This window comes from Macrotis lagotis, chromosome X (assembly GCF_037893015.1).
Source record: "Macrotis lagotis isolate mMagLag1 chromosome X, bilby.v1.9.chrom.fasta, whole genome shotgun sequence".
Classification (NCBI taxonomy): domain Eukaryota; kingdom Metazoa; phylum Chordata; class Mammalia; order Peramelemorphia; family Peramelidae; genus Macrotis; species Macrotis lagotis.
The window spans coordinates 497165224-497185478 of NC_133666.1; the positions used below are offsets into that span (position 1 = coordinate 497165224).

Sequence of the window (20255 nt, forward strand, 5' to 3'; positions counted from 1 at the left end):
AATAATCTCTTGGTGAATTTAAATATTCTATATGTACAATATACTCAATATTGTTAGCCCTTACTGGTATATAAGATCACTACTTTAAAATATAACAAATTTTTTTTGCATAATCTGACTGCTTTTTTGAACTTGAACTATCCCTCCCGCCAACGAGGTCATTTTCTATTCCCTATATCCAGGCTTTATTTTTAGAAAAACTGAGAAATCTTGGCAGAACACAAATTACTTGTGAATTTTTCTCTTTGAAATAAACTATTGCTAGGTATCAATACAGTAATTTAGCTAATCCATACTTTTTAAAAATTTAACTTTTTTATAGTTTTCCAATTATATACAATAGTAGTTTTTACTTATTTTTTGTAAGGTTTTGAATTTTACACTTTTTCCCCCACCCCCCAGAAGGCAGTCTGATAAGTTTTATATTGTTTCCATGCTATATATTGATTGAAATTGAATGTGTTGCGAGAGAAATCAGATCCGTGAGGAGAAAAATAAAATATTAGAGATAACAAAATTATGTAGTACATAAGACACTTAAAGAAAATTGAAGATAATAGTGGTCCTTGTTTAAACTCCACAGTTCGTTCTTTGGATACAGAAGGTATTCTCCTTCGCAGGAACTCTAAAATAGACCCTGATTATTGCACTGATGACATGAATCCCCACTTTCATAATCCACAAATATATTTGTATAAAGCCTGAAAGTGAATAACAAAGCTTAAGAAAAAGGCCATACATGCAGGAATACTTCAACTTCTATTAATTCCTTCAGTAGATCTACTAAACTTAGAAAATAGTCATGGTTTGGTAAACTAGAATTAAAGCTGAGAAGTTTTATTTTTAACTCAAATACACAACTGTACTTCATTAAGCAGTTTCAAGGGCAAAGTAGAAATATTTACCTATGCAAAGTGTTTTGGTTTGTCGAGTTTTTTAAAAAATCTAGTCGGGGGTGGCTCGGTGGCGCAGGGGATAGAGTTCAAATGCGGCCTCCGACACTTAATAATGACCTAGCTGTGCGGCCTTGGGCCAGCCACTTAACCCCGTTTGCTTTGCAAAAACCTAAAAAACAAAAAGTCGTGTTTTCTAAGAGCGTCCTCACGTGCACCGGTCTTGGCTTCACTAGGGCCGGCACTGAATGGCAGGTGCAACGGGAGGGGGAGGGGGTGGCACGTGGGTGAAGACGAGGAGGGCGCCTGCCCTTGGTCCTCGCGGACGGTGGTGCCACCAGCAGGGCAGGGGCTGGGTGTGCGGTGAGGCCGGCCTGCGTGGCCGTCCTCGCGGGCCAGGGCCCGGGCAGCCCCAGTCCCGCCGGCGCGCGGCCCGCCCTGGAAGGCGGGCAGGAAGGAAGGGCACGGAGGCGGCCGCCCGGCCCGGCCCGGCCCGGCCCTGCGCGGCCCTGCGCGGCCCCGGGGCCCCGGCCGAGTGCCCGGATGCCGGTCCGGGCCGAGGGGAGGGGGCGCTCCGGGGAGGCCGCCACAGCCAACGTCCGCTCCGCCCTCCCTCCTCCGCCCCGCCCCGCCCCGCCGGCGCGCGCCGCGTTCACGCGGCGTGTTTCGCGCGCGTGCGCGCCCCCGCCCCCGCCGGCGCGCCGGCCCGCCCGTATGTGTGCGCGTGTGCGCGTGGATGTGTGTGTGTGTACACACACCCCGTGAAGGGCTGGTCCGGCCCCCTTCCTCGCTGCACCCGAGCCGCCCTGCCCCATCGAGCCAGCGCCGGGGAACTATGCCGCGGGGCCGTCCTCCGAAAGCCAAGGAGCCCAAAGCGAGCGGCGAGACCGGTAAGGCGGCCGGGGAGGAGCCCGACGGAGCCCTGGGCGGCCCCCGCGGCGCTGCGGCCCGGCCGGGGGGCTCGGGGGGCCGGGGGCCGCCGGAGAAACGTGCTTTTCCGCCGCGCATATAGTCCCCGGATGTGGACGGGGCCGGGGAGCCGGCGCGGCGGCGGCGGCGGCCGAAGTCGCCCCCATTGTGCGAGGGCAGCGGCGGCCCGCTCCCGCCTCCGCCTGCGCCGCTCCCGACTGCGGCGGAGGGCGGAATGATACCGCGGCGCCCAGGCCCTCCGCCTCCGCCTCCGCCGGCGCCGCGGCCTCGGCGCTGGCCCTACTTTTGTCTCCGCCGCGGGAGGCCTCGGGCGGCCGCGGGCCTGCCCGCTCCCGCCGCCCGCGCCCCCGCCGCGGGCCTCCCCTCCCCCACCCCCTCCTCTGGCAGAAGTTGCAGGAGGGGCGCAGACCCTCCCCCGGGCCCCCCGGCGCGCCCCGCGCGCGGAAGAGGACCCCAAAGTTTTCTCGGAAATGATAGACTTTGGGATCGCCGGCCCTTGCCCCTCCTGGGCCGGGATGGCGCCGCCCTGCCCCCCATTGTCCCCCCTTCCCACCCCACTGGCATTTGGTGAGGCTTGCATTTGGGAAGACGGTGCCACCACCTATTCTGTAGCCGGGGAAGCTTTTTGTTTTTGTTTTTCTTTCATTAAGGTCGGGGCTTGCTTTGACCGTGTTGCCAGGGTTTTACAACGTCGACTCCATCGGGTCGTTTTTATTCTTTGGAGGTTGGAATCTTGTACGTTGTTAAAAAAAAGAGAGACATTCAGAATGGCCATACATTATTTACTTTGATTTTGAGTCACCGAATAAAGGGTTGGACCTTTTTTTTGTCATCTTTTTGAGGACGATAGAACTTTCCTGGAACTAAACTTTGAAAGATTTCTGTATGGGGTAAGGGTTTGCAAACTACATAATCACCTTATTTGATCGGTGAACGGGTATTGCTTTGTTTTTGCTACTTTTACAAGTTGATAAGCTGTGAATTTTTCATCGGATGGAACTCAGATCTTGCACATAATAGGGGCTAAATAAATGACTGATGGGTTGTTGGGCTAAGTTCGTGGTTATTAGCTACCTTACTGAGAATGGAAGAGAAATTTAAAAGATTTTCAAAAATGGCAAGAGAATACAATATTTTTAGGCCCAGAAATAAAAGTGAAAAGAGGCAGCTTGATACAGGAGATAGAGATAATCTTAGGAAGACTGAAAGTTGAAATCTGCCAGAGATAGGACACACATCTCAGTGCCCTAATCAATTCTACAATTATAGTTGCAGAATAGAATTATTGTGAATGAAATTTAGTTTTCTAGCAGAAAAGGTTAACACTTGTGAAAAGTGATTATGAATATTTACCAATGTAAATGATTAAAATGACTTGTTAAACCTCAATACTATTTTGTTTTCTTCATTTTCCTCAGAGAGCTTATGTTTGTTTGAAACTGTACAAAAAAAGAACACACACAGTGATCTCAACGTCCATTTACTTTGCTTTAATTTTTCCTTCAGCTAATTCCTTAGATTTAGCCTGTGTAAATATTTTGTTTACTCTGAAGGTGGTTTTATATTGATGCTAGCTAATTGTTTTTAGAAGAATCTTAAAATTGTAAAGTTAGGACTTGTAGTGATCATTATTAATCGAGCCTCTGAATTATCAGAAACCCAGGGAGATTAAAATTATGGATATCCCGAACCAGACCTATGAGCAGGAATTGGTGTTTTTGGTAGCTAAAAGTCTTGGCTTTCATTACTTACTGTTAGGTGATTCAGTGAACTGTTGGGTATTGTCATCTTTTAGATAAGTAAATATAGATCCATTATAGAACATTAAATAGGAGAGATGCTAGATATTGGAAGAGATAGTGGTCTTCTGATTTTCAGAATAGAAAGTTTAGAAGCTATAGCCCATTTACTTAACTTTGTTCTTTGAAAATATTATATAGCATAGTTTATTAAGCAAATGCTTCATGAGCCCTTAGGGAAAGAAAAGAGAGCACTGGGAACTGACAAAAGTTTGTTATGAATAAATCAAGCTAAAACAAAATTCTCAATGGCATTTTTGGATGAAGTTACTAGACTGGCATTAATGAGAACTATAATTGTATCATGATTTTTGACCAAGTACTAGACATTTTTCATGTACTTTTGGAAGCAGTTCAATGGATTATAGATCAGAATCATGGATTTAGAGAATTTTTTTAGACTTTTACAGATCTTTGGAGTCCACATCTCATTTAACAGATGAAGAAACAGAAGCATAGACTGGTTAAGTCACCTTGTACAGAGTGACATAGCTAGACTCAGGCCTTTCTTTTTCCAAATTAGTTTTCTATTCATTGTGTCTTAAAGTAGACAGTACAGTTTGTAAGTGTTTGAACAACTTTACCTAAAGATATTAACATTTCAAACTGGAGAGTGGTTTCTAGAAATGTTCTTTAGGACTTGTCTGTGACTGTTTCCTGTTTGACATTTAAATCACTGACTTGGATGAAAATATGGAAAATGAGATTTGATGGCTATATATTAGATGACAGAGTCAAGCTTTAAAATTATCTCTGTGGGCTGCAATGAACAAGATGAAGTTTACAAGAAGTAATGCTAATAATAATGTTTGTCCCAAATTTTTGAAGAAACCTCAACTTCAGGGAGGTGATGCCTTGACAGGCACATGAATTGGATTGAGTGAGGGGCATGCTTGTACTAAGTCACCAGCCTCACTTTCTCCTCCAGAACCATCTGGGTCCAGTGGCCAGATAGGAATCAGGATTAAGTAACTTGCCCAAGTTACACAGCTCAGAGGCTGGATTTTGGCCAGATATTATTCAGGACAATTGGAAATGTCCCTGGATGTGGTCAGGGTTAAGTTAAATAACTTGCCCAAGGCTACACAGCTAAGTTAGAGACTGGAACTGAACTCCTGTCCTCTTGATTCCATGGCAAGTGCTCTATCCACTGCACTATCTAGCTGCCCGTAAGAAGTAGTTCTAAAAACTTGGGGGCTTAACACCACTTACTATGAAAGAAATACAAGGATTTTAGTTGACCTTACTGTTCAGTGTGAGTAACGGTAGTGTGATATGGCTGCCAACCCCCCCCATAATTGCATTAATAACAATATAGGGGATATATATATATATATATATACACATATATATGTATATATATATATACACACACACACACATCCATCTCAAACTGGCCAACTTATAAGAAGAGTTGGTTTTTCAATTAGTAAATACTCAAAGGATAGGAATAGGTAGTTTTCAGAGGAAAAAAATTCATGCTATCAGTAGCTATATGAAAAGATGTTCTAAATAATTAGAGAAATGCAAATTAAAACGAATGTGAAATAGCATATCACACCAGATTGACTAATTCTGAGGTACCATCTCACACATCAGATTGGCTAACTTGGAAAAAAAATGACAGATGCTAGAAGGACTGTGGGGAAAATGGGTAGTTTAAATGCACTATTGGTGGAGCTGGAAAACAATTTGTAATTATGCCCAGATAGCTAACAAACAGCATAGATATATGCTTTAATCCAGAAGTATCACTGCTAAGTCCATATTCCAAAAAAAGATCAAAGAAAGAGGAAAAGGATCATATATACAAAAATATTTATAACAGCCCTTTATGTGTTTGCAAAGAATTGGAATGAAGAGGTACCCATCTTTTGGGAACTCTTTCCTTTCCCTTTCTTTTTCCCTTTCCCATTATCCTACAATGGCTAATACAGGAATTTGTTTTTCATGATTGTACATATTTGTTTTGTGTTTTGTGCCTCTCATTGGGAAGGGGTGAAGGAGGGAGAGATTTTTAGAATTGAATATAAAATTGAATAAAAAAGATAGTGCCTATATCCAGAAAGATAATGGGAAAAGCAAAAGGATATCATAGAACCTGAGATGGAAGATACCCCATCTATAAATATGAAGTGCCTACTGTGTGCCAAGTTCTGGGAATACAAAAAGAGGCCAAAAAATAATCTCTGGCCTCAAGTCACAATACAGAAGAGGTGACAAGTAAGTAAATATGTATAAACAAGCTATATACCAGATTATCAAGAAATAATTAACAGGGAAGGTACTAGAATTAAGAGAGGGTAGGGAAAGGCTTCCTCCCTTTGGTGTAAAAGTCAGATATAAAGGGAATGACCATTAATTCCTATCTGAGGATTGAGGATCGGGGGGAGCACAGCATATTGATTTGGAAAAAATCACATATTAACATTATGTTCTAAAGTGTATTAATTTGTTTTGTTAAATATTTCCCACTTATATCTTAATCTGGTTGTGATATTGCTGAATCTGTGGTACTTCTAAGCAACTGCCCAAGGCTTTTAATTGCTAAAATAGTGCTGACTTTGAGCAGGTAGAAGGATTTTGCTCTTTAGGAATTTCCTACACCAGTGAAATCCCTAGGCTATTCCCTTTCCTTTTTCTTCCCAAGAACAATTCAAGGAATTATAAGACAATATTTTATAAGACAAATAATAGAAAAACTAGTAGTAACTAGCATAATTGTTGCTTGTCCTTGGTTCTCCAAGAGGACCATGACAACAAAGAGATGATTCTGAGACATGCAGGTGAATTGGTTTTAAATGGGGACCAGGTGCTGTGCAAAGCCCACAACCTCCTTCAGCAGTGGTATGTAGGAAAAAAAACACCAGGAAATTTGGGTTTTAATCTTGTCCTTACTACTGTTTGAGATTTTTGACTAGTCATTTAGTTCTGTGAACCTTAGTTTATTCATCTGTAAAATGGGGATAATACTTGTCCCATCAGTATCACATTAAGTAGAAAAATGGTATATAGCTATATAATATTAGCTCCCATTCCATGAACATTAGCGAATCAATAACAGAATGAGAAGGGAGGTTGAGTATTGCATGGCCAGGGCTTCAAATTTTCTATGATTAATATAGAAGAAGTGAAGGAAATGAGCTTTTTATAGCACTTACATGTTAGACCCTTGGGGGCATACAAAGGCAAAAAAAGATAGTTGCTGTCTTTGAAGAGCTCACAATCTAATAGGGAAACCAATAAGTCACCAAAAGTAGTTGGGAAATGCTTCCTATAGAAGATTTAGGATTTTGATTGGGACTAATAAGCCAGGGAAGCTAGTAGATGTAGATGAGAAAATAGAGCATTTTAGGTGTCGGGGCCAATTGGAGAAAATGGCCAGAGTCAAGACATAGAGTGTTTTTATTCCTGGAAGTAAGACAAATGTCGGTGGATTGAAGAGTTTGTGGGGGGGGGGGGCAGGTGAGTTTTGAGGAGATTGGAAAGTTGGGTTGTGATGAAGAGGTAGATTATGAAGGTTTTTGAATGCCAACGAATTTTATATGTATTCCTGGATAGGGAGCCACTAGAATTTGAGTTGGGAATTGACATGAACAGACTTTCACTTTAGGAAAATCATTTTGGTGGCTAAGTACATAAGTAGAGGATAGATTGGAGTGGGGAGAGACTTGTTGAAAGGAGATCAACTATAGGCTATTACAATAGAGTGAAGAAATGAGGGTCTGAATTATCAGAGAAAAGAAGGGAGCCTATTTCAGAAATGTTTCAAATATGAACTTTATAGTCCTTGGCAACAGAATTGGATTTGGGGCAGGCAGGGTGAGAGAAAGTGAGGAGTTAAGGTTCACCTATCTTGGTTTTTAAGCCCGAAGGATTTTGGAGAATAGTGGTATCCTTGGCAGTGAATAGGGAAATTTGAAAAGGTGAAGATTTTTTGGGAAAGATAATGAATTTTGTCTTTGGGCATGTGGGTTTATGATGTCTATTGGACATCCAGTTAGAGATGTCTATTAGGGAATTAGAGATGCCAGACTGCTGTAACCAGGGAGGTTAGGGCTACTAATTAGGTGGATTTGAGAGTCATCAGCATAGAGATGATAAATAAGTTCATTGGAGATGATGAGATCACCAAATGAAGGAGTACTGAGGGAGGATAGGACAAGAGGATAGAGGTCTGTTAGACAGTTTGGGGTTATTGGGTATAATCAGGAAGATGATTTAGTAAAAAATATTGAGGATCAAGGACAGATAGGAGGATTATGCTCATTGGAACATTTTTTGTTATAGTCTAAAGATTACTTTGTTTAATGTTTAGAAAATTAACCTTTTGAAGAAAATGTTAAGATGATTGAAATTTGGAGGAATTGAAAAACTCTTTTTCATTCCTTTCTAATCTCTATGCTAGAAATGGATAGTATTTTTTTTAATACAAAGAAAAAGTAGTAGGTTAAGTAGAAGTTCTATTTTGTTTTTTAAACTTGTTGCACATCTTGTTCACTGTTTCTTTTGAGTATGGTAAACTGCTTTAAAAGATCTTTTTGTGGGAGCTGAATATACATATAGAACAGAACCTTAATTATTATTTTTTGGTCTTTCAGCATCATTTGGAATAAGACTAGATATAGCTAGTGTTGACAAAGAAATGTTATTGGAGTAAGATGATGGATGGACTAGTGATGTCACCAAGTATTTGAAAGCTGAGCCATTTGCAAGGATGAACATAATTCATATAATTCACAGATGGATCAAATCAAGATGATTTTACTGCATTTGTAAGCTTTTATGAAACTCACCTATCTTTATTTTTTTAAATCATTGAATAGTGCCATATGGGGAAAAAAGAGGGATTGAATTATTAAAATAAGCAAATTTTCCACAAATATTTGTTGGTTAACTTTATTACATATTTTGTAAAACATGATTTATTTGACAAAAAAAACCCAAACCTATTTGGTGACTTAGTTTGTTTGCCTGAGTTAAACTTGTTCTCCAAAATTTTATTCAGTTCAATTCAGTAAAAAAAAATTGTAAATGCCTGTGATGGTTAAGGCACTGTGCCAGTTGTTGGGGGCAAAAAGATAAAAAAAAAATGACCCAGTCCCTGTTGCTTAACAAATTTGTACCCTGAGAAACTGATACATTCAAAGTTCTCTAGAAAAAAATTTCAGGAGAAGAACATTTTGGAATGGTCATGGTAGGGAATGGGGGTGGAATATCAGGGAAAACAGTTAAAGGTAACATCTGATCAAAGCCTTTAAAAAAGAAAAGGATCCAGAAAGGATGGATGAGTTGGAAAACATAGTCTAGGTCTTGGTAGATGGAATATGATATATGGAATTGGGGGACTAACTAAAAATCCAATTTGTGCATTAAGGTCGGAAAGGCCTGATTGGAAAGTTTATATTTTTATTTTATGAGAACCATTGAAGTTTTTTTTAAATATAAAAATGATATGGTTACATCTGTGCATTAGGAAGATTATTTTGGCAATTGGGTGAATGATGTTAGGGTTATTAGTTTAGGCAGTAAAGTGATGAGGGACTGATTTAGGGAGAGAGCAAAGTGAGTAGAGAGAGGTGTTGATTTTGAGATGATGTGGAGGTGCTGGTTTGGGGGAGTGATGGATAAGATGGCTCCAGTCATTCATGCTTTTCAGCTTGGGTGGCAAGGATGGTGAGCAGAGCTGGAGCCTAGAGGAAAGAAGTTTTTGATAAGTTACCATAGGTCAATAAAAGTATTATTTTTGTTCATTTCACTTCTGGCCAGCTCTTCTTAACTCCTTTTGGGGTTTTCTTGGCAAAGATAATGGAGTTGCTTGTTATTTTCTTCTCCAGCTCATTTTAGAGATGAGGAAATTGAGGCAAGCGAGTTTAAATGACTTGTATCTGAGCCTGAGTATGAACTCAGGAAGATTAGTCTGGTGTTCTATCCACTGCATCACCTAACTGCTCTATAATAAAACTACTTAACTGCTTCAAAGTCAGAAGAAAGCTTAGCTGAATTGATAATGAACCTAGCCTGCTTAATTGGACTGGGAAAGATGGCTAGATGGTGCTCCAAGGTAGAAGAATTGCAGTGTAAACAGTAGATGAAATTTAGTGTCTAGACTGTGAAAAGAAAGGGAGGCAACAAGGTTCTGACATAATTCAGGTCATGTGAACATCCAAGAAAGTACTTAATGCTGAATAGTGCTTGCAGAGGTAGGGTTAGAAAGTGGCAAGTGGTCTAGGATAGGCAAGAACAATCCAAACTCCCCATGAGGATATAAGTTCCTTTATGGCAAGATGTGTTTTAGCTTTTTATTTGTGTTCTTAGTTCTTAGCACAGTTCTCCGTATTAATAATCACTTGATAAGGGCTTGTGCCTATTTTTGAAGCCTTTATAAATTTGGTTCATTAAAAAAAAGGTAGATGAATTTTAATGATAGTACTTTTACGTGAGAAACCTCAGACTTGATCCACAAAACAGGCACGTAAAGGTCAACTTGAGGAACATATTTATTATAAGGATATTACTGACAGGACTGTTATTATTGATATTGCAGTAAAGTTTTTGGACAGTTTTTGATCTGTGATAATTACATTAATAGGTACTAACTTACTATGATAAAAAGATAAATCTGAAAATTTTGAAGCATGAGTATTTCATTGAAATTTCTCAAGTCTTTGGCAGTTCAACTGCACTGATCTGTCATAAATTGAAGGTAAAGCTAATTCTTATTACTTACTGACTTGGAACTGACCCATACGTATAAATGACATCTGCTCTGTCTTCCTACTGCTAAAACTGCTCCTCCTTCTTTGATGCTTTAGGAACTATTGATGCTTGAGGGTTCAAGCATTCAAGGGTTCGGTTCAAATAACTTGAAGAGAAGTCTGTGTTTCTCATGGTTTTTTTTTTTTAATTAAGGTACAGTAATATTTCATTATATTTATGCACCATGGTTTATTCAACCATTCTATAGTTGATGGGGGGGGTAAGAATTTTGTTTCCAACTTTTTGGTACCACAAAAAGTGCTACTAGAATATTTTGCTGTATATGGAAGCATCATTTCAGTACAACTTTATTGGGGTCATATGCTGGGAAATGAGATTTGTGAGTCAAAAGTATGACTCCAGTTACTTTTAAAAATTATTTTTGATATTTGCAATTTGTTTTCCACAATAGTTGTGTAAATTTACATATTTATCAACAATATACCTGTCTGCCTGTAGCCCACTCCAGTATTGATTATCTTTTTGTTTTATCTCCTTTTCTAAGTTTGCTAAAAACCTCTTCTTATTTTACAGTTGATATTGAAAATTTAGGAAAGTGACTTGCTCTGAGTAACATACCTTACTTATTAGTAAGTTCCACAACAGGGATTTGAACAAGATCCTCAGACTTAAAAATTCAGTGCTCTTTCCTCTTAACCATATAGACTTAAAATTCAGTGCTATTTCCTCTTAACTATACTATCTCCCAAATAGGGACAAAAAAATTATCTTTCAAATGTTTGAATTAGGAAGACTCTCTTGGGGAGACAGGATTCTTGGAACAATGTAAAACTGAATTTTGAAGCACATGACAAATCAATACTTATTTTCTTATTTGTTGTCCTAAACAGGACAATTATTTTGGAGATTTTCAGCTTTTTTTTTTTTCATATGTGACTGTGTGTGCCAAGGAGCTTCCTTACCATGGACCTCATGATAACTAACTAGAATGTGTAGAAGACATTCTGACAATCCATAAATTGGGGGTGGGGGGATGGGAAGTGAGCAATCAAACCAAATGGGTAGACTTGAAGAAGGTATCATGGCTGGGAGCCACCACTGCTACCATTCCACTCCTATCTCACCATTGTTTTTGCTGATAAGGTAAGAGTCATACCAGGTTAGGGCTGCTCAGTTTACTTGTTTGTTTTTCGGGGAGTAGGTATTTATGTCTTTAAGATCAACTCTTAAATCACAGTTGACCTGTTAAAGATACCATAATTTGTGATATGATTTTGCTACCTTATACTGCTAAAGTGAAACCGACTTATTTCAAAAGATAGAGGTCAGGCATATCTTGCTTAATCATTAATTGATTCCATGAAAATACTGTATTAGGTGATAAGATTTTTTTGGGAGCACTTAGCTCTTTAGGAACCGTTTTTATACATGGAATAAGTAACATGGTGGCAGAATTTATGGGTTACATTTTACATGATTGGAGGGAGTAGTAGTACCACTTTGATGAGATTACAGGAGAATCATGGCAATACTGAAGAAATATGTACAGGTTCTGATTAAATAGAAGGAATAAAAATAGCCCTGCCCTCAGTGAGCTTACATTCTACTGTGCCATCTGTTATATATGAAGATAATTTGAATAATAAAAATAATTTGAGGAATCAACACTAATCATGGGGAGAAGGGAGATGTTCATAACATTTGTGCCGAAACTTGAAAGAAGCTAAGGATTCTAAACCAAGGGACGTAGATGCAGAGGGAAGTCCATTCTATCTACAAGGAGCTGCCTGTGTCAGGATCTGGAGATGTGGGGTAGAATGTACAGTTTGAGAACATCAGGTAGGCTGGAATGTATGGAGCATATGAAGTGAAATGTCTGGAGAGGTAAATTAGAACCAAATACTGGAGGTCTTTAAATTCCAGTTAGAGAAATTTTTATTTTATTCTAGAGGCACTAGGATGTCACACTAGGGGAGTGTGCATAGTCAGACCTGTGTTTTAGAGAAGATTACATAAGGTGCTGAATGGTAGATAAATTGAAGAGGGAAATACTAGATACTGGGAGACCATTTAGGAAAAGGCTGTTGTAGTCGGTGGGAAGATGTGAAGGCTTGAAATTGGTGGTCTTGTCAGTGTGAAGAAAGGCACTGATCTGAGAGATGGGAAAAATGTAGAGAAGACTTGGCAATTGATTGGATGATGGAGGTTAGAAAAAGGAAGCAGTAGAGTATAAGTACTTTCAAAGCTGAGTGATTAAAAATAGGTGGTGCTTTAATAAGAGGGATGAGGTTCTTTTTGAGACATTTTAAATTTGAAATACTTATGGGATATCCATGTCTAGTGAGCCTCTAGTGATATAGTACTGGACTTTAATAGAAAATTAGGGCTAATTAGATTTGAAAGTCATATATGTAGAGGTGATAATTTAATCCATGGTTTTGATGAAACTTTTAAGAGAGAATATAGAACAGGAGTGAGTAAAGTATAAATTTAAAACCAGATGGTCACATACTTTTGGTGTATGGTCTACAATGCCGTTTATAGGATATACAACACAATCATTTTAAAATGTAAAAAGCATTATTGACTTTTTTGTCTTACAAAACAGTTAGTGGTAGGATTTGACTCTTGGAAAGAGACAAGAGTCTAGACTAAAGTTTTAGAGGCAGGAATTAGATGAGGATCCAATAAAAGAAACTGAGAAAGAGGAATCAGAAAATTAAGGGAGTAATTAGAAAGTCTTATCATAGATACTAAAAGAAGAGAAATTATCCAGATTGCCACTGTTATCAGAAGTCTTAAAAAGGTTTGCATTTTTCTTGGTGTTAAGATTACTTTAGCCATTGAAAATTCACTTCAGTAGTTTCATAGATTGCTAGAAATGCTTTGCTTATATTTTCCTTCCTTCCCTTCTGATGTCTCTTCCAGTGCAGATCATCAACTATTCAGCAACTTAGTCTTAGAGAGTTAACTGTTGGGATCAGGGTCACACAACTGGTGCGTTTCAGTGGTAGGACTGAAACTTAGAACTTTCTAACTTCTATATGACAAGTTTTGGGCTTTGGTAGGTAGGATTGTTTTCTAATTTGTTGATTTTTTTTTTTAAGGCATCAATAGACCATGAAAACATTAATATTTAGTTTGATATTGATTATAAAGAAGTATTTAATTTAGTAGTAAAAATGGGGAAAAAAGGATTTATTAAGTATGTCCCAGACTGCATGAGATAAACAAAGCACTGACTTTTAAAATACATGTAAAAAAAACCATATGGAGGATAAGATAGAATAATAGTCTTATTTTATTTGTTCTTCTGATAATCAGTATATGGTGACGAATAAAATCAGGCAAGATATATAGGTTTACTAAAGGTGTTAGACACTGTCATGGAAGAGAAGTCCAATGAAGATTCTGGGTTGAGGAGGGACCCTGGTGTGGGGGAAGGCTACAGATATTTGGGTTTTGGGATGATACTACTGATTGTGTTAACCTTTGGAATATTGCAGAGGTTTTTGATGATATCCATAAGTATTTATCAGATGCTCTCTATGTGTCCAGTGCTATGCTAAAGGTGGGCATGCATTCTAGTGGAGATAGATAATATGTAGAGAAAGCTCAAAGGGGAGGAAGAAGGTGCCTAAAAGATGGCATGTACAGAAAGTCAGGAGTGTCAAGACTAGAGACTGAAAAATAATGAAGCTTGTTTCTTTTTTAGATTTATTTTTGTTTTGTCAAGTATTTCCCAATTACATTAAAACTTTTTTTTAACATTAATTTAAAAAAATTTTGAATATCAAATTACCTCCCTTCCTGCCCCCTCCCCCCATTCTTGAGAAGGCAAGCAATATGATATCACTTATACATGTGAAGTCATAGAAACAGTTCCACATTAATGGGCATGTTCTTGAAATGAATTTTTGAGAGGAGATGACCAGAGGAAGCAGCTATGTGACAGAGAGTACTTTCAGAGTGAGGAGATTGCAAAAGCAGAGTAACCTTCCAGGGTGAGAAGACTGCTGTAGCTTATGTAGAACAGGGATGTCAAACATAGACTTATTGCATCCCACAACATTCCCTAATTGGAAAATATTTAGCAAAAAATATATATATAATAAGATGTAGATAATATAACATTTTAAAACTAAGATGACATACAGCTTGTAGGTGGTTTTCAGTTTGACATTGCTAATATAGATAGTCCCAAGAGTTACGAAAACTTAGGAATGAAGACTTGGCTGGCATGGGTACTTCGTTTTTGGCAAGGTAATGGGGTCAAGGGTCACACAGCTAGGTAATTATTAAGTGTCTGAGGCCGGATTTGAACTCAGGTCCTCCTGACTCTAGAGCTGATGCTCTATCCACTGTGCCATCTAGCTGCCCCAGTACTTTATTTAAAATGGAGTTTCTGGGATAGGATGACCAGGGTTCCCAGGAGATTAGAGTTTACTAAACTTTATGGTATAAGAAATCAACTTGACTATTCACACAACAAGACTCAAGAAGATTGCCTATTAACCAAACTATGAATTGCAGTTGGATGATAATAGAACTTACCTATCATTATATTTATCAAGGACAGACAATGAACAGCAAGCATGGCTGAGAGTGGAACCAGAGTTGAAATGGCTGGATTGCAGTTGATGTTGAAGTTTTTGAGAATAAACCTCTCTCTTTAACTGGACTCCTTAAATATAGTCTGTCATTGGACTCATTTTATGAGTTGCATAGGCACTAGAAGAACTGAATTCCAGACTGAGAAGTATCACTGAAGAAATAGTGCTTTGAAGGATTCCAGGTTGCCTACCAAAACAAACAAAAAAAACCCAACGCATTTATTTAACATCAATATTTTCCTTGTTATGCATACAACTCCATGCTTTAAATAATCAAAATTATATCTAATTTAAAGTACAACGGGTATAAAGTGATAGCACCTTACAAAAATGATGAACATGATTTCATATGCTAATTGATCAAAAGACCAGCAAAAACATGTACAAACAGAAAAGGAGATGGGTTTATTATGTGGCAAAAATTAAATGCAATAGATACATGGTCCTGGTAGCATATTCTTAGCCAAGAGTGTTTAAAAGAATGAGGCCTTAGCTACATTGAAAAGATCCTTTGTGGTTATATATGGAAATTTGTGGATAAGAATTTTGCAGAATGAGAAGATACAGAGGGTTTCATAGAACATAACTTTAGCCTGGAAGACACCTTAGAGTCCTGGGGTTCTTAGGCCTTTTATGTATCATGGTATCATGATTCAGTTTGGCCATCAGGTGAAGCATATGGACCCCTTTTCAAAATTATGTTATTTACATTCATGATTGAAGGAAATACTAAAGTTAAGTTATAGGGTAATGAAAATTTTCAAAAATATTTTTCCCCCCATTCAGGTTTATGGACTGTGGATCCCAAGTTAAGAACCTCTTAATCTAGTCCAATTTTCTCATTTTATTATTATTTTTAATGTAACTTTTTTACTTTTTAAAATTAAAAATTATTTATTTTCTCTTTTCCCCCAGCTTACTCACTGGAAAAAATAAAGAAAAATAAAATATTTGTAACAAATGTGGATAGCCAAGCAAAACAAATTTCTGTGTTGACCATGTCCAAAAATGTTTAATTCTGCATCTTGAGTTCATCACCTTTCTATCAGGAGGTGGGTAGCATGGTTCAGCATGAGTGAACTCATGCTGAACCATGGTTATTTGCATTTATAAGAGTTGGTCATTGCATTTAATAAGAGTTCTTACCTCTTTCAAAGTTGTTTATCACTACAATGTTGTTATCATATAAATTTCTCTCTTTAGTTCTGCTCACCTCACTCTGTACCAGTTTAAGCAAATTTTCCCAGGTTTCCGTAAAACTCTTGTAATTTCTTATCATATAGTACAGTTCTGTTACGTTCATATACCAAAATTTGTTCAGGCATTCCTTTTGTTTCTAGTTCTTTGTCACTACTAAAAGAACTTTTATAAATTTTTGAAATTAGAAGTGTTTTTCTTCTTTCTTTGATTTTTTTTTTTTTGATGATCTCTAGCCAAATATCCTTCTCCAGCTCTTTTTTACAGATGAGGATCTGAGGCAAACAGGATCAATTTATCTGCCCAGGGTCATAAAGCTAAATTAGTAAGTATATGAGATCAAATTTGAACTCAGAAAGATAAGGCTTCCTGACTTAAGGCCTGACACCACACACACACACACACACACACACACACGCGCGCGCACACACACACACACACACACACACACACACACACACACACACAAACTGTACCAGCTAGCTGCCTTTCAGTTCATTATATATTTATATATCTTGGAAATGATCCCTTTATCAGAGCAACTTGCTGCTAAGGTTTTTGTTTTCAAGTAATTTTCATTCTTAATTTTAATTGCATTGATTTTGATTGTGCAGAAATTTTCATTTTATGTAACCATAATTATCCATTTTGTCTTCTTTGATCCTTTCTACCCTGTGTTTGATCATAAACCATTCTCCTATTCAGAATATACTAGGAATCTCTTGCTTCTCTGATTTGTTAATAATCTAACCTTTTCTTCATATTCTTTCTTCTTGGTACTTGGTATGTGGTGTGAAGTATTCATCTAAATCTAAATTCTGTTAGTTTACTTTCTAGTTTCCATAACAGTTTTTGTCAAATAGAGCTTGTTTTATACCAGTGGTTGGAGACTTTAAGTTTATTGAACCCTGGACTATTTAGTACATTTGTTTTTGTAGTGTACCTAATCTATTCTACAGATTGCCTTAATTATTTTTTCTCTAGAAGCAACTTGTTTTGATGGTTACTGCTTTGTGATATAGTTTTGAGATCTGGTACTACTAGATAGACCCTCTTCTTTCCCACTTATTTTTATCATTTCCCTTGAGATTCATGATGTTTTTATTCCTCTGGATGAAGTTTGTAATTATTTTTCTAGTTCTCTAATTCTATAATAATTTTTTACTGGCATGAACTGAATAAGTAAATCAAATGAGGGAGTATTATCATTGTTATGATAATGGATAACTGTGACCAAGTTAATACTCCTCCAAGTACTCAAATATTTTTATTTTCACAAATAGTGTTATATTCACAGACTCTAAAGTTTTTATATAATCTGTAGTTATTAAAAATGAAGTTTCTCTTTCTTTTTCTTCCTGCCAGGTTTTGTTGGAAATATGCAGAAATGCTGATGATTTATGTGGTTTATTTTTTTATCCTTTGCTGAAAGTTATTGTTTCAGTTAATTTTTGATTGACTTTTCAAGGGTTTCCTAAGTGATAATTTGTTTTCTCTTTATCTCTGCTTTCTCTTTACCTCAGTTTATTTTTCTTGTATTATTACTCTATTTAGAATTTAGGGTTAACTGCCTTTAAATGAAACCTATAGCTCAGTGATTGTTCTCTTATTCCAGAATTTCTATCATGGACCTAATATTTTTGGTGCACTCATAAAATAGGAAAATATATTTCACAAAATCCTATCATTTCATATGATTTCAGGCCATTTAATCCAACACATTTGAACAAGAATCCCCTTTATAATATTCCTAAAAAGTAGTAACCAAAAGTCTTTCCTCTAAGTAAGGCATTTGGGGGTAGGGGTAGGGGATGAAAGAGAAGAGAGAACCACTATCTTGTATGACTGAATGTTCTTGTTTGAGTAGTCCCAACTTTTTTTTTTTTGGTTCCTATACCCCTTCACTTTCAGCAGACTTTGTTATATCCCCTATTAAGTATAAAAATAAACAAATACTAAGTTTTACTTTGCATATGCATGTGTAACAGTGATTAATTTTTCATAAATGATATTTTCTTTTAATATATCACTTTTAGTATATATTAAATATTATAAATGTTGTTAAATGTTTATCAGGATATAGTCAAATTAATTAATGAGGCTCTTGATTCTGCTTGTTGTCTAACAGTTTTATTTTCAGTATTAGTTTTAGGGTTTTTTTTTTTGCAAGGCAAACGGGGTTAAGTGGCTTGCCCAAGGCCACACAGCTAGGTAATTAGTAAGTGTCTGAGACTGGATTTGAGAACCCAGGTACTCCTGACTCCAAGGCTGGTGCTTTATCCACTAGGCCACCTAGCTGCCCCTCAGTATTAGTTTTAAAAGAGAAACTCGCATATCATGTTTAGTTTCCAGTTTGTTTCTTTCTCTGGAGTTGGTGGATGGAGAAAAACAGTAAAAAATCTTGATTCATTGGGATATGATGTTATAAGTAGAATTGAAGTTTTGTGCGCATCTTCAGTAAGAATGGGATATGTTTTTCCAAGGGTACACTACAAATATTGTAACTTCATCATTTGGAATGTGGTTTAAAGTTTCTGGTTATTGTGGTTTTCATTGAATTTGTTTGGAGCCCCCCCTCCCCATATTAAAAGTTGTATCTAAACTCCATTCATTTCATTTTGGCCAGTTGGAATTTTTCTCTCAACTATCTCTTGCAAAAATTTTCAGATATATTATAATCCTATCCTTTTCTATTCTGCCTCTACCTCCTCACCATTCTCCCTCAAAACCACATTTCCTTTGTTCCCTAACATCTCTACTTTTGGAATACTTCAATGGAATAATGTCTCCTTTGACAACCTTCTTTAACCCTTTTAGATACCCATATCCCAGATTAAGAGCTCTTCTCTAATCTTTTGGATTAACAACATAATTCTTTTTGTTTGAACACACTATTACTTTAGTTTGGAAAGTGTAATACTCAGCACTATAGAATAATGTTGAATAGATAGATGCTTCTTAAACTCAAGCAGCTTATCATGGCTGGCCATCTTCTGGTTTAGGAAGGACCCAGATCTATTTAGTTTTCTTTGAACCCTTCCAAATAATCCTTCCAGTTATTCCTGTTTCCTTGTTTGGATTTTATCTTTTTGTTTCTATTTGTGCCTTAAAGCAAAATGATATCTTTTAAAGTCATCCGCTGTTGTTCAGTCATTTTTCATTGGTTCTAGCTCTCCTTGACTCCATGAGGGGTTTTCTTTGCAAAGATACAAAGAAAATTGCCATTTTCTTCTCAAATTCATTTTACAGATAGGAAAACAGAGGCACACAGGTCAAATGACTTGCCCAGGGTCACACAGATAGTAAGTGTATGAGACTAATTTTGAACTCAGGAAGATTAATCTTCCTGACTCACAACAATGAATGTGTCATTTGCTGCCCAAATTCATCCAGATTTTAAGAAAATTAGTTTGAACTGATAGTTTTATTTTGGAAAATTGGCATAGAACATTTATCTCAAAGAAAGAAGACTTTTTGATGGTGGCAAAATATGCGGGGGGTGGGGAGATTATTTGAGGCATTTGAAAAAACTAGGAAGAAGTCCAAGGAGGTATAAGCATGCAGAAAGAATCTATTAAGTTTGCCCAGAGTCTAAGAATGTTATTTTTAAATGACCAGAGCAATGACCATGATTTCTAGTATTGTATCCTGGAAGCAAATTTTAAAGTTATTTAATTAGAATTTTTCCTAGAGTAGAAAAACAGAAACATACTTTCTCATGACATAATGTAATTTCAATTTCTGTTATCTTATATACTTAGTACCAGTTAAAATCAAATTACTTTGTAGTAAGTACTTGGGAAGAGGTTTATTGAAGAATGTGACTGATTTGACAAGATCCTGATTTTTTTTTTTAAAGGACAAAGCTTTTTTATATTGTGAAAACCTTTTTGAAATGAATTAAATTTTTTAAAAAATAATTTAAATTTCTATATTTGTAATTCTAATTTAAGTTTATCAACTTTTTTGGATAATATCCTTTTTAATTGTAGCGAATAACACTTGTTAAACAACTTGAATGAATGTTTAAAAAATTTCTCTATATTGTGAGAATTTTAATTGTTACAGATTTTTAAAACATTTTGGATTCCATTGAAGAAATT

General features: G+C 37.2%; 1 protein-coding gene and 1 long non-coding RNA gene across 2 annotated transcripts in view; one reads left to right on the forward strand and one right to left on the reverse strand.

Moving 5' to 3' along the window:
- Positions 1-1652: 1652 nt before the first annotated feature.
- Positions 1653-20255, forward strand: part of ZNF236 (zinc finger protein 236) — a 222667-nt gene continuing 204064 nt past the window's right edge. Inside the window, 1 exon segment of the mRNA XM_074202830.1 lies at positions 1653-1783. Coding sequence (XP_074058931.1) covers positions 1729-1783 — 55 coding nt within the window. The 5' untranslated portion in view covers positions 1653-1728.
- Positions 14073-20255, reverse strand: part of LOC141499992 (uncharacterized) — a 33956-nt gene continuing 27773 nt past the window's right edge. The window contains exons 3-4 of the long non-coding RNA XR_012471817.1: positions 14897-15142; positions 14073-14417 (exon numbers count right to left, since the gene is read on the reverse strand). This is a non-coding gene — a long non-coding RNA (uncharacterized LOC141499992). The remainder of the gene's footprint in view (positions 14418-14896; positions 15143-20255) is intronic.